The 16,643-nt window shown below is 38.2% G+C and overlaps 1 protein-coding gene across 1 annotated transcript in view; it reads left to right on the top strand.

The window, feature by feature from the left end:
• The window catches only part of LOC138833439 (dedicator of cytokinesis protein 9-like), a 61,071-nt gene that overhangs the window by 22,883 nt on the left and 21,545 nt on the right, over positions 1 to 16,643 (top strand). The window contains exons 8-14 of the mRNA XM_070031760.1: positions 144 to 281; positions 407 to 589; positions 2,117 to 2,230; positions 2,332 to 2,547; positions 4,795 to 4,852; positions 5,725 to 5,802; positions 7,583 to 7,689. Coding sequence (XP_069887861.1) covers positions 144 to 281; positions 407 to 589; positions 2,117 to 2,230; positions 2,332 to 2,547; positions 4,795 to 4,852; positions 5,725 to 5,802; positions 7,583 to 7,689 — 894 coding nt within the window. The remainder of the gene's footprint in view (positions 1 to 143; positions 282 to 406; positions 590 to 2,116; positions 2,231 to 2,331; positions 2,548 to 4,794; positions 4,853 to 5,724; positions 5,803 to 7,582; positions 7,690 to 16,643) is intronic.

Here is a 16,643-nt window from a genome sequence, read left to right as displayed (position 1 = left end):
TTTCCTTGAGGACTTGTAGTAGAATTTGTTTAAATTATAAGGGTTTTTTTATGCTTGAAATATGTAATCGTTGGGCCTAAAAGTGGTAGAGAATCTTCTAGAAATGCAGGCATGCTAATGATATTGTTAATGTGTGTTTTAAGAACCAGTTGTTGGCTGATCATGGACACAACCCTCTCATGAAAAAAGTTTTTGATGTCTACTTGTGCTTTCTTCAAAAACATCAATCTGAAACAGCTTTAAAAAATGTCTTCACTGCCTTAAGATCATTAATTTATAAGGTAAGCTGCTTCATTAGTGATGGTCCTACCTGGCAGTCATACTTTTTCCTCCTTCTAGTCAGAGTTGAGGGAGCATCAATGAGCACTAACCTTGCTGCACTGTGTATACCTTATGTTCCATCTAGTTTCCCTCGACGTTCTATGAAGGGAGAGCAGACATGTGTGCCGCTCTGTGCTATGAGATTCTCAAGTGCTGTAACTCCAAACTGAGCTCCATCCGAACTGAGGCTTCCCAGCTGCTCTACTTCTTGATGAGGAACAACTTCGACTATACTGGGAAGAAGTCCTTTGTCCGGACACACTTACAAGTGCGTGTGGTTTAACTTGGCAGTACAGACTCAGCTGGTACAATCCTGTTTTAGCAAGAAAACTGAGTATATTTACTGGTTGAGCTCATTATAAATATATCGTAAAATCTGGCCTGAGGTGAAAAATTTAGAAGTCAAATTTCCTGGCTTGATTTGCTTCATGTCCCATACTATCAGACTCTTGCCTAGACTATATTCTATTTGTAACTTGGTGTTTAAATATAGAATAAATATTGAACTAGCTGAAATTCCACTGAAGCAAGAAATAGTAGAATCTATGTGAGGTAACCAACTTAAGTAAGAAACAAAAGACCAAAGGAGTTCTTTTCTGTCTTCTCTTTCTGAACACATTTGATGTCTCTTCAGAGTTTTTTCATTTAGATGTTTTACATGTTTTTTTAGCATCTATATTCTCTGAGTTGAGAACCAGCCACAGTAATGACAAGTCTTATGTACTTTTGTAGATGTTTTGTATACAGACATATAGTAAGAGTCCCTTCGCTATCTCTTTATTTGTTCCCTTTCTGAAGCAGTATTTATTGTCCACATACGACATGCTAGGATTCATGAACAGAACAGCCTCATGACCTTTATGGAATGTAGTTAGATAGATGTCCCAGACAAATCCGGAAAGCCCTTGCAACAGTATGGTCAGTGCTCCCATGAGGACTGTGTATACACGAGGAGTGACTGACTGGGGATTATGGATACCAAAGGAGCCTTCCCAGAGGACTTGAAGAATGTAGAGGGGTAATGGTAATTCCCATATGGGAAGCTGGAAAAGTTCTTTAATGTGGAGTTTGAAACACAGATGACACATACAGACACATTGTTACACATCTAAATCTTTGCATATTTGGAGGAATTTCCTGGACTGTTAAGAACAGATCATGGGAATCTAGACCAGAACTAGAGAAGATATTATCAAATCTAGGACAGAAAGGAGGTTGTCCTAAATGAGAAACAATGAGTTTGGAAAGAAGAAAGGATTGTGTTGATAATACTTACTGACTGAAATAGGAGGAAGTAAGAGATGGAAAGAAAAAGAGGAAGTAAGGATGGCCTCCATCTTTGAGTGGAAGCAGTTAGGTCAGGATAGTAGTCAGAGTGAAAGGTAGATGTCCCCATTTCACAGTTAATGAATACACATTCTGATGAAAAAAATGCAAAGGATTGTTCACCTATTGAATATTTAATATATATAAGCTCACAATAAAAACTGAGAAAGTAAATAATAACATTTGTTTTTATTACAAAAAGTAAGTATCCAGGAGATAGGAGCTATCTATTTCTACATTCTTCTACAGTTCCTTTATTAGCATTTTGTTTTGCAAACAAATTTTATCAGTAAGGCAAAATCATGTTCTAGAATAATTTTATGAAAGTCATAAAAAGACATAGACATTGTTTCCTACCCTGGAATAATCACAGCCCTAAACATCTCAGTTTTGCTCTGGCCTTATATTCATCCTGGGCACAGAATCATCTTAAGGTAAATTGATTTGTCCACATTTCTGTGTCCCTAAGGTCATCATTTCTGTCAGTCAGCTGATTGCAGATGTTGTTGGCATTGGGGGAACCAGATTCCAGCAGTCCTTGTCCATCATCAACAACTGTGCCAACAGTGACAGACTTATCAAGGTAAGCAACCCAGCCTCTATTTAACATTCACCTTCAAGACTCTGTCTTAACATGTACCAGGATGAAAGCCACATGTCCTTTCTCTCTCACCCTTCATGTAGCACACCAGTTTCTCCTCTGATGTGAAAGACTTGACCAAGAGGATCCGCACAGTCCTGATGGCCACAGCCCAGATGAAGGAACATGAAAATGACCCAGAGATGCTGGTAGACTTGCAGTACAGTCTGGCTAAGTCCTATGCCAGCACTCCTGAACTCAGGAAGACGTGGCTTGACAGCATGGCCAGGATCCATGTCAAAAATGGGGATCTCTCAGAAGTAGGTGGCTCTGCCAATTTATCCAGGCCTTTGAGAAAACCATTTATGCCCTATTTGTTCACAGAAGACAATACTGAGAAAAAATGTGCTATTAATCAAAGGAAACTCTGTGGTACCTTAGTACATAATTTAATCTTAATGCTCCGCTCAGGGTGACTTCATAGTTTTACCTGAGAAAACGATAAAGGATATCTCTGTGTAGTCATATAGTTAACTACTAATTAAAGTATACTCCATTTCTACATCAAAATATGTTATATTTCTAAATTTCAGCTATTTTTATGAGTATTTTTTCTGTCATTAAGAATGATAAGGATCACTGTCTCCTTGTGTGGATGTAGAAGATATTGAAGCATTCCCTCTGTACTTTTCAGTCTGTAGGACATGGCTGAAAGTTGGATGTGGACCCTTGAGATAGACTGAATCCAAGATTTGACATTTCCCAACTCTGAGCCATTTTTTTAAACCCTTTATTTTTTGTTGACATCCTATGTAAAATGAGAAATTAAGGAAAGCTATGGACTATCTGCAGGTTCTACGTTTCCATGAGAATACTATTCAGGATTTGCTCCTAAGACATTTGGGTATGACCAGCAGTGATACTAAAGCAAGCATGCTGTGACTTTGAAATTTCTATTACCATTTCACTTACGATTGTACTCTAAAACTAAAAATTTTTATGTAACTTTTCATTATTCAAGAAGTCTACTGTGCCAAAAGATACATTGTTTTATGATAAATTTAACATAAACTAACATAATGATCATGATGAAAAGAAATTGGAAGTAGTCATAGTAATAGTAGTAATTTTTCTTAATTCTCAGAATTTAAGCCGAAAGCTTTTAAGTATGATGTGTGTGACTAAGTATCTTTAAAAAGAAAGGAATTCACTGAGCATCACTTGTATTAGCTCCTTGGGTTACCCTCATAAAGTAACATAAACTGAGTGACTTAAAGCAACCAATGTTTATATTCTCACAGTCTTGAGGCTAGAGTCCAAGATCAAGGGGTCAATAGGGCCCCCTGAGAATCTGTTCCTTGCCTTTCTCCTAGCTCCTCCTGTGGCTGCCATTCCTTGATGTTCATTGACTTGTGGACATACCATTCTGCCACCACTGTCATAGGTCATACTCCCATGTGTCTGTATTTCTGTTTCTTTTCTTTTTATGGCATATATTAAGTTTAGGGACCACCCAATACTAGTATGACCTCATTTTAACTAGGTACACTTATAACAACTCTATTTGCAAATGCCCCACAGTTGAGATCCCAAAACAGTCATGAATTTTGGGGAGACACTGTCCAATCTAGTATACTATATAAGACACTAATGGGTGTCTGGTTTTGTGTACTTGCTCAATAAACTCTTGCATGCCTGGTTCTGCTGTGCACTGTAGGATGAGCTAAACCATGAGTGCCACCTCTTATGATTAGCCAGTGTAATAAATCAACTCCCTAACATAATTTCCTTCAGGTTTTAGACATAATCTGTACCTACTAAGCTGCTAATGCTGTTAGCTCACATGCACATCATGTGGAAGGTGTATGTTGGCTAGATAAGGATACCACATAGTGATGGCCAAGCAACTAATGAGGTCTGGACCTCATGAATCTTACCTTATTGTTGGCTTTATTTCCAAGAATTGTCTTTGATTTTTATGACAACATGGCAACTTATTGTAATTTTTTTTATTTTTAAGATACCTATTATTGAATTTAGTTGTTGGTTGGTTGGTTGGTTTTGGTTTTGGGAATTGAACCAAGGGCATGCTAAGTACAGATTGTAATACAGAGCTACATTCACAGCCCAGAATTTTTATTTAGAATTGTGTATTTGGAAAAATAAATAACAACCTGGCCTTTTTTAAGTTGGGAGAAAATATATTAACACTTGAAATTTTAATTATTCTCTCAGAATTCAGGAGGAAGCACACTTTTTCTTCAAATAGTTTTCCTTTTGCTTCAAGGGAAATGATACCAAAGCCTTTTGTAGAGTAAGAAAAAATGCTGTTTTTGTCTTTTGCATTAAAATGTAACCATTATAAATAGAAACAAAGTGTAGCAAATTTACCATTTGTTTCACCTCTCAGTTTCAAAATTTCAGTTTATGTGAATGACTCTACTGTTTTTGAAGATACATATTAGCTATTGTAATTGCTAGTTGGTGCCTGGGGATCTAATAAAAGCACATACCTTTGTTACATATGCTATTATAAATTATGTTTCTAAGACATCTTTTTATTATAGGCAGCAATGTGCTATGTCCACGTGACAGCCTTAGTGGCAGAATATCTCACACGAAAAGGTAAGGAATGATTCCTATGTTTTGTGACATGAACATGAAGCTGTACAAATCATCAAAAACAACTGAAAACCATGTAGGCAGATTTGGAGAGAGAGAGTGTGTGTGTGTGTATGTGTGTTTGTGTGTGTGTGTAACATGTTCATTATTTAATTCTCTGACATGACATTTACTTGACTTGGTGGGCACAGTGGGAATGTATTAAGGAGAAAAGTAGAGGGTATGTTATAAAACCGCTCACTGATGATGCCATTCTGCAGAAGAAAACAGTTAATGAGCTTTGTCTCTATCTATCCCTGACTGGTCAATTTAGAGCTAAAGATTTCTTTTCCCTTATGATAATAATCACTGGAACTGTTTATCAGTCAAAAGACAGTTGTAACAGGAAGTTATCAGACAGATTTCCTGGAACATAGCCCAGTTGGCTTTCTTGTGTGAGAAGACTACCATACTGCCTAGGGGAAAGTCAGGGGCATAATACATTTGTTCTCAGAGCAGCAGCCTGGAATTCTTTTATGATTCCTTCAGGCTAAACACCAGTTTCTCATTTCCACTTCCAAATCAGGATAGCACCAAAGGGTGGCATTTGGTTTGAAATACTGAGATTCTTGGAGAAGCTGGTAGTCTACACATTGAAACACCAGACAACAGCAGCACCAGATCTGGGCTAATGAGGTGTATATTTACAAAGTGAGAAGCATTATAAAGTTACAAGTGCCAATACTATGAAAAGCCAATTTCTAGTACAGCTGGCTATTTTAAATGGAATTTAAGGGAACCCGGATTTGTCATACATCAAAGCCAGAGTGAAAAACCAAAAAAGGACTCCTATTCCTTTATTATTTCCTGCTAAGGCCTTTTATCCTCATGTTTAGAAGCTGAACTAGCTCTCCGGCAGGAGCCACCCCTGTTCCCCTACAGCCATAGCACCTGCCAGAGGAGGAGCCGGGGAGGTGAGCTTGAAGGTCACCCAGCTCCCAAGGATCTCCAGCTACTCTGTTCACATGCCATTTGGTGCTGTGGGAGTTTTCTATTTCAATTCTGCATCAACAGACTTCATGCTCCTTCTTTCCCTTTTTTCCTGGAATCTGCTGGAATCTGCTTCTATGGGCAATGAGAAGAAACCACTTAGGCCATTTTGGTTATTCCATTGGAGTGGCATGTTACATTTAAATGTACTCTGCAACCTACTCATTGGTGGTTGGCTTTTGCAACTTTATGTTGGGTGTGTTGATGTATCTTCAAGTTTCTAGACAATTGCTTTTCACTGGGAGCCTTTGGTTTCTGTATAACCAAATCAAAGTAAGGCTGCACTAGGATTGTGTTGGATGCTAGATTATCTGGGAGTGGCTAGAAATTTGAATTTCCATGTAACAGATAAGACCAAGTTCTACTTTCTCAAGGCTTGATTTTTAAATGCTCTTTATTCCTCATTTTCTTGAAATATGTGAAGTGTTGATTAAAGTTTTGACTTTACTTTTGGTTTGTTTGGCTGAGCTTTTTTGTTTTTGTTTTTAAGGGTTTTGTTTTTTTTAACTTTCTTATTTGTTTGTGTTTTGTAGTGCTGGGTAATTGAACCCAAGGCCTTACAGACATACCACAATGTCTAGCTCTGTTCACTTCCTTGTGAACAGCCATCACAAAATAGAATTGTACAACATTTTAATTCTTTACTCACTTAACATGTCACATAGACATAGTCCATCTAGCTGAAAACTTTTCCAGTGACTTCAACACAAAGAAAGATTCCAGTTGGGTTGTTATTGCAAAAAAAATCTGATTAGCCAGGCGATGGTGGCTCACACCTGTCATCCTAGCTACTGAGGAGGCTGAGATCTGAGGAGTGTGGTTCAAAGCCAGCCCAGGCAGGAAAGTCCATGAGACTCGGATCTCCAATAAACCACCAGAAAACCAGAAGTGGCACTGTGGCTCAAGTGGTAGAGCTCTTGCCTTGAGCTGAAGAGCTTAGGGACAGTGCCCAGGCCCAGAGTTCAAGCTCCACAACTGACAAAAAAAAAAAAGAATCTATGATTATCCTAGACATCAATCCTATCTCCAACCTTACATCTTTTTCCTTTGGTGGATCTGATATGTAGACGAGGAAGTGTTCATACTCTCTATTTCTCCTTACCCCCAGATAGTTGTGAGGAAACTAACTAAGCCCCTTCACATACATACACACTATTCTGCTCACAAATATAGCTGTTACATTTTATCTTAGTTGTACAGGCTACATCAGGAAGGATAATAATAATAATAATAATAATAATAAGGATAATAATAATAATCCCCATCAGAATTGGGGATTATTCTCAGCCTGAGTTGGTAAAATGACCAACTACTTGAAGGAAATAGAGTTGATTTTGAGTCATATATCTCTTTCATTAGCTTTAGCTGCTTTGTTTTTCTTGGTATCTGAGCAGGGATCATTATACCAAATCAATTTTTTTACTTCCCATTATTTTACTATTAACTTGATTCAAAGACTATTTCTCAATATATAGTTTACTGAAAGATTGAATCTTTTAATAAATGTGGGTGATAATTGAAAATGTGTTGAGAAAGACAGAGAAGGAGGTGAGGGTTAATTATAAGGATTTGAATAAAGAAAGCACATGGTGACCCCTATCCTCCCATGGGGATTCTGGCTGACAAAGGAGATTCAGGAAGAATCCTAAGATTCTGCTACACTCAGGTCACCAGCTCCTTTTCCTCTGCTCTCTCACCTTGTAGGCATGTTTAGACAAGGGTGCACAGCCTTCCGGGTCATTACCCCAAACATCGATGAGGAGGCCTCCATGATGGAAGATGTCGGGATGCAGGATGTTCACTTTAATGAGGTGAGTGCTAGAGCTCAAGTAGGTGTTCAAGGACACATGTGCACAACATAATGACATTTCAGTCAACAGTAGACTACATACACAGCAATGTTCTCACAGAAGTGTATCACCTTGTGATGTCATAGCTATCTTAGTATATGTTCTCCCCATGATGTTCACAAAATAACAAAATGATCTAGGGATGAACTAACACAGTGTTAAGTGACTGTAATCAGGTATGTTGGGGTCTGACAGCCCTGCCAGTATGTCACCTCAGGGATTTCATCTCCATAATCATTGCCTCTACTCAGAGCCCTAAGTTAGATGATTCTTCAGACCACTGAAACACAGCAGCTGAAGTTCTACCATTCCCCTTCTTGGCAGTGCCTTCTTCTCTGGAGAGAGGGCCTTAAGGGACCAGTTTATAGTACAGTGATTCAGCACTTGTAGGAAAAGATCTGAAAAATCTACCGTAAGTTTCTTAGTCTTTCTAACATTTTTTCTGATTTTACTTCTATTTTAATTTGACTTTAGCTTTAATTAGTATCTCCAACTCTAGACATCTCCAGCATCAGACAGTCAAAGCTCTAAGAGGCCACACCAGACTCATGGCCAGAACAGCTGTCAGGAACAAGCACCTGGCTCTGCATGGGTCCTGAGCCCTGAGTCTCCAGGAAGCATGACCAACCTAGTCTACTGTCATGGAGAATAGAGAGCTTGATATTTCCATGGTTAAGAGTAACCATAAGCAAACATCTCCCATGGTAGGAACTAGTCCTATGGACTGGATTTATCACTTGATTCTCAAAGTGTGGTCCTGGAACCCTGTCAGGAAGCCTTGGAGACCTTTACTCTTCCCTGGAGGTCTGTGAAGATGCATTCTCTAAATGTGTCAACCCCAGCAACACATTAGGCAGGCTGTGGCAGGAGCTAAGAAAACCCCAGTTTTTCCTACAAAGTCAGACATTAACATGAGTGGCAACAAATGAAGGTTATTCTTTTCTCTTTTTCTCTCTATGTCAGAAATACCCTTTTCTTGTAGTAAAGTAATATTCTTGTTGACAATAGTACAGTTAACTAAGTTAACTAAGTTAACTTGATTAACAAGTTAACTTAGTTTTTATTTCTTATGTTATAAATATTGAAACATAAACAAAAATTCTTTGGAGTCCTTAGTAAATTTGAAGATAAATAAGGTGATTTTAAGTTCCAGTTGTTTAAGAACCACTGCTATAAATTGTCTAGTCTCAAATGACCATTGAAACTAAAAACTAAATGTGAAAGGGATGGGAAGGGGAAACAAAGGAGGAGGCAACAATCTTGATAAGAAATGTATCATTATCTTGCCCATATAATTGTAACCCCTCTATACTGTATTTTCACAATTAAAAAAAAACTAAATGTGAAAAAGGAGGATACTGTATCAGAAGTTTAAATGTTAAAATAAGTTTAGCCACCCTAAATAAAGTTTTCTAATTATTGTGATTAGAAAGCAAGAAAGTTGGTTATTCCATGGCAATAATAGCTCTTCTGTCTTCTCACTTTGAAGTGCCTAGGTAGACAGTAACAGTTTTACTTTTTTAACTCTCCATTTTGAAACCTATCACTGAGGGAGACAAGGCCCATATACTGTTGACTTGGAGCTCCTCCCTTCAAGGCGAAGTTTGATTGGAGCTTCTCTCTGAGAAGAGGTGTGACTATAATGTCTGCTTTGGGGAACCATTCTTGTACCTGCTACCTACTCAGACCTCTGGAGTACAACATTTTGTTTGCAATTAGATAAAGAAACTAACAATGCCAAGAGTAATTAAAGATTTGAAAGTAAACATTTTCCAGTAACTTATCCTACAGGGATGATAAAATGAAACCTATATGCTTATCTGATTTAATAGGCTAAAGTAGTTATAAGAACTTAATGATTTAGCCTGTGAAGCCAAATTAAGATGTTGTTGGGGAAACTTATGAGTGACACCGCTTTGGGGTAAAACTAAGCATTTGATGAGGACCACTTTGTCAGCTATTTCAGAATATGGATTTGCCATCCTGACCTTAAGTCATAAAGTTGGTAAATCTTTAACAAAGTCCATGGTACATGACAATCTGTAGTGGTTAGGATATGGACATCACAGTTATAAAGTTCAGCACAAACCCTGCACATCAAGATTAAGAGCAAGGGGAGGGGAAAGAAGAACATATTCTAAAAGTTGAGACAATAGAAACTGTCAAGTACATTTGCATATTGCTACCCAGATGTCTCAAGAAAAAGAACAATATGAAAATCTCTGCCAGAGAGAAAGGAGTTTGAGAAACGCCTGATAGGAAATAAGTGTGTGACACAGTATAATAATCATTGCCAATTTTAATCTGCATTCATAAATATAATTAAATGTCGTAAGTGGTCTCCTAAACTGATTTTTCAGGGGAGCTACCTAAAAATATACAATGTCTTAGCAGCAGGCACCCAGTAAGTTTTAATTGGTATCTTCATTCTTTGACTGATCCAAAGATTGACTCCCTCCCAGACATTTTTGATTAGATAAAAAGAAGCATCCAATTCATATTTTACAATCTGGAATTGTGCAGATTAAAATTTAAGCTCCCTAAAGTGCTCAATTTCTACAGGGCCCAAGTAGAAATAAATAATAATAAATCCCTTCTCTTAACTAATGACAAGCAGACCTGGCCGGACCTGGATGGCACATTTACGAAAGTAAAGAAAGTCTTATAGAGAGACAATTTTTAAATTTTCAGAGAGCATTTAGGAAAACCAATAAGGAAAGTTGCAGTATCACTTAAGTTAGTAACAGCTGGGTCCCTCCCCCTTATCTGAGAGAGCAAAGCGGGGTGGAAAATACATAGAGGTGCCACCTTACAGGACTTGTAGCCTTTACTAGAGATCTTATAATTGCACAGAGGAAAGGCATGAGAAGCTACCACCCTCACCTTCCCCTGTTCTACAGTCTCTTGGTAGGGCTTGCCATTGGCCCAACTCAGCTGATATTTTTTTGTAAGCCCAAATCAGTTCTCTTGGCACTCTGACTTCGTGTTTCAATCTTTTTTTCTTTTTTTTTTTTTTTCTTTTTTTTTTTTGTCTGTCGTTGAACTCTGGGCCTGGGCGCTGTCCCTCAGCTCTTCAGCTCAAGGCTAGTGCTATACCACTTGAGCCATAGCACCACTGCCGGTTTTTGAGTGGTTTATTGGAGATAAGAGTCTCATGGACTTTCCTGCACGGGCTGGCTTGGAACGTGATCCTCAGATCTCAGCCTCCTGAATAGCTAGGATTACAGGGATAAGCCACCAGCACCCTGCTTGTTTCAATCTTATACTGTCAACAGGTATTCCTTTTGGGGTCCATTTAGTTCTGTTTTTTACATTTTCATGGTTATGGTTTTTAGTTGGTGATTTTGCAGTTTAAAATGGCCCCAGTGTACTACTAAAGTACTGCCTAAGAACCTAAGTAACATTACATGTGATATTTTATCACATTATTCTATAATCTTTATCGTGCATGAGGTTCTAGTGGATTGGGCATGAATTTAATGTTAACAGTACAGGTTATATTAGGTGACTTTACACAGATATATACAAAACAAAACTATATATGGATTGGTTAGTGAAAATGTTGTAACCAGAGGCTTACACAAGGAACCTTAATGCTCTTTCCTAGGAAATGGGCCAGTGCTCACTTAGCAGTCTTCATGGTAACTCTATAGAATGGAGCCTTTCCTAAGATGAAGACAATTGACTATGTAGCCTGCTAGCTGTTGTTTTATAAAGCAACAAGTCTCACTTGCAGTTACCATTGAGTATACTTACCATTATATGAACTTAACTCTGCAAGTCTCTGAATTCTGTGAGCCAATTGTTTCTGTTCAGAAACAACTGCCAGTAACAAACATAAAAAGTTACATCAATAGGATATCTCAGAAATCAAAAGATCCTTTCAATGTTCACTGTTTACGACCCATCTAGGTTTGGTGATATAACCCTACAGAGCTACTTAACCATCCACTTTTCCTTGACTAAGAGTGCTCAAAAGAACCATGAGCCAGTGGCTCGTGCTTGTAATCCTAGCTACTCGGGAGGCTGAAATCTGAGGATCGTGGTTCATAGCCATCCCAGGCAGGAAAGTACATGATACTATTATCTCCAATTAACCACCAGAAAACTAGAAATGATGCTGTGGCTTAAAGTGTTAAGCACTGCCTTGAGCAAAAAAAGCTTAGGAATAGTGCCCAAGGTCTGGTTCTAGCCCCATGACTAACAACAACAACAAACTATATAACTTGAGTTAGTGTTTCCTCACTAGTAGGAGATTTTCCCAACAATGGTAGTAGTGAATAAGGAACTTGAGAAACTATTCTACTTTTGCCTGATACCAGAACTTGTTGCCCTGCTTCATGGTGAAATACATACAGGGACTACTTGGGCACTGGACCAGGTGCTGGGGATAAAAGGGTGAGCAAGACAGAATCCTTGCCAGAACTTCAGATGCTTTCTTTCCATTGAGAAGAGACAGTCCCTGTGAATACAAATTCAAAGTTGTCTGAATTCTTTTGTCCTAGACATTTCTAATTTGACATGCTGATTCATTCCACAGACTGCCTATGGTGACTTGTACTATCACAGGGTTTATGAGTGAGGAGCTTGCCCTCCTATGTTAGTCTCATTAGGAATTACTTACATTCCTATTATAAATAGATGATTCTCTTTCTTGTCCTTCATATCTTGATTCCATTGGATGGGTATACAGCTCAGGAATCAGCACTTTAAGAAGCATCCCACGTGATTATTCTGATGACAATTGTGAGATGTTTCTTCAGAAACAGTGTTAATCATAGAAGTGTTATAAAAATGTGAGTTATGCTGAACCTGTACAATCAGGTGCCACTGCCCAAACAAGATCATAGGTTTAATTATTACCAAATGGTAGGTGGTAAAGACAGCATCTAGCTTTATAGGTAAGGTTGATTAAGTCAAATTAATCCTAAGATGGAGTGAAGGATATCTAAATGAAAATATTTAAAATACCCTGCACAAGTACATTCTTATACTGTCATTTTTGTGCTCGTGTGTATACACACACACACACACACACACACACATACACACACACACACACACACACACACACATACCACAGCATTCATGTGCTACTTCCACAGACAGATGCTCAGTGCCCTTAATTGTATCAACATGACACCCTTGAAAACAGAACTGCCTAATTACATTTTTAAAAGCTTCCTCAATGGCTTCTGACCTTGGTGCACTGAAATCTTTAGGTCTAGTCTAATATCATAAAATGTGTATTTTCTGGATGCATAGAGTTAATTAGCCACCATCTCCCCAACAAGTTCCTTTCTTATGTCAACAATTTAGGGGGAAAACAATGCCTTTGTGCTTAAACAAGCAAGGTGATAAAACCATTAGGCATCTGGATGTCTACCTTTCAAGGGTATCACTCAGACTACTTTCTGGATTGGTTCCCAGATATAGTGACTTCTGAGAATTTAAATATGCAGAATTTGTACTGAGAATACACACACACACACACACACACACACACACATGTACACACAAACACATACACACACATATACTCCAATGTTTAGTTATATATTTTAGTCTTTATGGCTTATTATAATTAGACATATTATCTCCTATTTGTAATTACTGCCTATTATTTCTATTCAAAGAATTGTTACTCAATACATATTCACTGTAAATGTCCATTTATAGAGTTTATATTACCTTGAATATTTATCTTACCAAACTTTGCTTTGAGGCAATTATCCACACTCTATTTTTATGAGAAAAGGATTTAGGAGATGTGTATACATACATAAACACACATATACATATATATATATATACATATATATATATATATATATCCATCCCATTCTTGGGAAATGTGTACTAATACATACTATACTAATTGCCTTTTATAGTATGTATTATCATTTATTTAAAATAGTAGGTGGTGTTTTAATGCCTAGAGAAGAAGATAAATTAATATTTAATAAAGTATAAAAGTTGTTGATATGCTATCCCCTCATTCTCAATAACTATTAAGAATTGTTTTGCTAGGCACCCAGGGCTCATACCTGTTCCTGCCAGCCCAGGCAAAAAAGTCCAGGAGAATCTTATTTCCAATTAGCCACCAAAAAACAACAACAACAACAACAACAGAAGTGGAGCTGTGGCTAAAGTGGTAGAACACTAGCCTTGAGCAAAAAAGCTCAGGGACAGTGCCTAGGTCCTGACTTCAAGTCCCAGGACTAGTACCAAAAAAATAATAATAATAATTTTTTTGGTGATATTCTTTATTCATAATGTTTACTGCTGTTTGCTTTATCGCATTTTCCCAACCATTCTGGGGAATCTCTCTTGTTTGATATCCATTTTTCATAGCAAACATAACAGATTTCTCAATAATGAGTTCATCTATCTATGATCATACATAAATATATGTTATAGAATCATACATACTACTTGAATCCAGGTTTCACTGTTACTAAGCCTCCCACCAGTCTGTCTGTTGAATAAATTAGGAAAAAGAAATATTCAAGATAGTATTTACCAGTTAGAAACATTTGACTCTGGAGAGTACCCATAGAGTCTACTGAGTATGTATTTATGAAGGAAGAAAATCTATTTAAAATATACCTGAAAAATTGTTGCACAGATACCTTGATAGACAACCATTTTAAAGTAAGTAACATGGTCCTTGTCTATTGTGATAACTGATATATGTCTAAATGTGTGTTTGGGTCTCAAAATTATCGTAGTTTTTGTTTGTTTGGGGGTTTGGGGGGTTTTTGGTTTTGGGGTGTTTTTTTTTGGTCAGTCGTGGGGCTTGAACTCTTCTTCATTTAATTTTTATTTTACATAGAGAACTTCAAGTGTGTGAGTTTGGTTTGTTATTTCTTCCCACTCCCCCAGCCTCCTGTCTTTCTACTCTCTGATTCATATTTTATCCTCTACCCCATCGAAGTCCTCAGATACAATACTGTCTTCATTCCCAAGCCTTCAGTGGAGCTATTTCCTCTCTGCTCCCATTGTCACTTCCTCTCTTTGTGTCTCTTGAGTCACCCTTTAAAACTCAATCATCACTTTCTATACCTCCCCTATCATCTTTAGATGGGTACATTCTTCTCTGCATTCCTGACTCCTTGCAATTTCTTATCAGTACACTTATTCTTTATAGACCCATCTCCTACTCTAGACTCTGATCTCTGTGAGAGCAGAGGAGTTAGCTTCCTCATTACCAACCCAGGTATCCACTGGCTAGTGTTAAATAAACCAGTGCCTTGCATATTTGAAATCACTGTGATTTCCTGTCTTTGTTATCTTACCATGCATGGCACTTCTCTTTCAACTGGTGGCTACTTGTCTCTTGTACGTAAATTCTGGCAGCTGTGAGGATGACTGTGTGATTTGGAGGGTCTCTATCTACTTCAAAGAAAGTTTCTTTTATGTCATATAGCCTAACAGACCATCTGTATTAACTAGCTTTTCATAATTGTGACAAATACTTGAGAGAAAAAGTTTAAAAGAAGTAAAGATTAGTCAGGCACTGGTGGCCACACCTGTAATCCTAGCTACTCAGGCTGGCTGAGATCTAAGGATTGTGGTTCAAATCCAAGCTGGAAAGCCCATGAGACTATCTCCAGGTAACCACCAGAAAACTGGAAGTGGCACTATGGCTCAAAGTGGTAGAGCACTAGCCTTGAGCAAAAGAACTCAGGGACAGTGCCCAGGTGGTGAGTTCAAATTCACAACTGGGGGAATAAAAAATGAAGGAAAGATTAGCTGATCAGGATATACTCATGGAGCTGCTGGAGTAGTATGCAGATGGACTTTAGAAAGATTAGCTGGTTTATGCCTGTAATCCTAACTAATCAGGAGGCTGAGATCTGGGGATTGAGGTTTGAAGCCAGCCCTGGCAGGAAAGTCTGTGAGACTCATATCTCTATTTCACCACCAAAAAAAAAAAAAAAAAAAAGAGCCAGAAGTGGAGCTGGGGCTCAAGAGCAGTGCCCAAACCCTGAGTTCAAGCTCTAGGAAAAAAAGAAAAGATTCATTATTTGATTGTATTTCAAAAGTTTAAGCCCATGGTCTGCAAGCTGTTTCTGGGCCATGATAAGGCAGAACATCATGATCGATGGCCATGGTAAAGCAGAGGTGTTCATGGTGCCCAGGAAGCAGAGAAAGAACAGGACAAGGAGTACCAACATACCATTCAAGGGCTTACTCCCAGTCAACTCCCTTCTCCAACTAGGCCCTACTTCCTAAATTTTCTACCACCTCCAAAAAGAATGCCACCAGCTGAAGACACAGCCTTCAACACATGAACCTGTGGGATGTATTTCTTATTTAACCCATAACACCATGCAAAATATGGCCTCCACACTTGGGAAAAATATATCAAGCAGTTTTTATGAATCACAGACTTAATTTTATGCACATACATTTGGGTTTTTTTTTTTTTTTTTTTTTTTTTTTTTGTCGGTCGTGGGGCTTGAACTCTGGGCCTGGGCGCTGTCCCTCAGCTCTTCAGCTCAAGGCGAGCGCTCTACCACTTGAGCTACAGCGCCACTTCCGGTTTTCTGGTGGTTTATTGGAGATAGGAGTCTCACGGTCTCTCCTGCCTGGGCTGGCTTTGAACCGCGATCCTCAGATCTCAGCCTCCTGTGTAGCTAGGATTACAGGCGTGAGCCACCAGCGCCCGGCTACATTTGGGTTTTTTAAGCTCAGTGTCAAGCATGGTGCTTTGCACATGGTAGATGTTTGGTACAATATTTGAACAGATGATTGTTAATGAATGAAAAGAATCAGTAATATGATAGATATTTATAACTTTTTAATTCACTGACAAACAACTTTCTTTTTTATAAAATTGCATTAAAATCACTCCAGATTCTGAGCTATAACTGCTAAAGTGTGAAATTAAGAATCTCTGGGTCTCACAA

The sequence above is a fragment of the Dipodomys merriami genome, unplaced genomic scaffold, assembly GCF_024711535.1.
Source record: "Dipodomys merriami isolate MVZ:Mamm:240054 unplaced genomic scaffold, mDipMer1.0.p SCAF_2075, whole genome shotgun sequence".
Lineage (NCBI taxonomy): Eukaryota > Metazoa > Chordata > Mammalia > Rodentia > Heteromyidae > Dipodomys > Dipodomys merriami.
The sequence above is the reverse complement of the archived record's forward strand: the minus strand, read 5'-3'. Positions and strand labels throughout refer to the sequence as shown.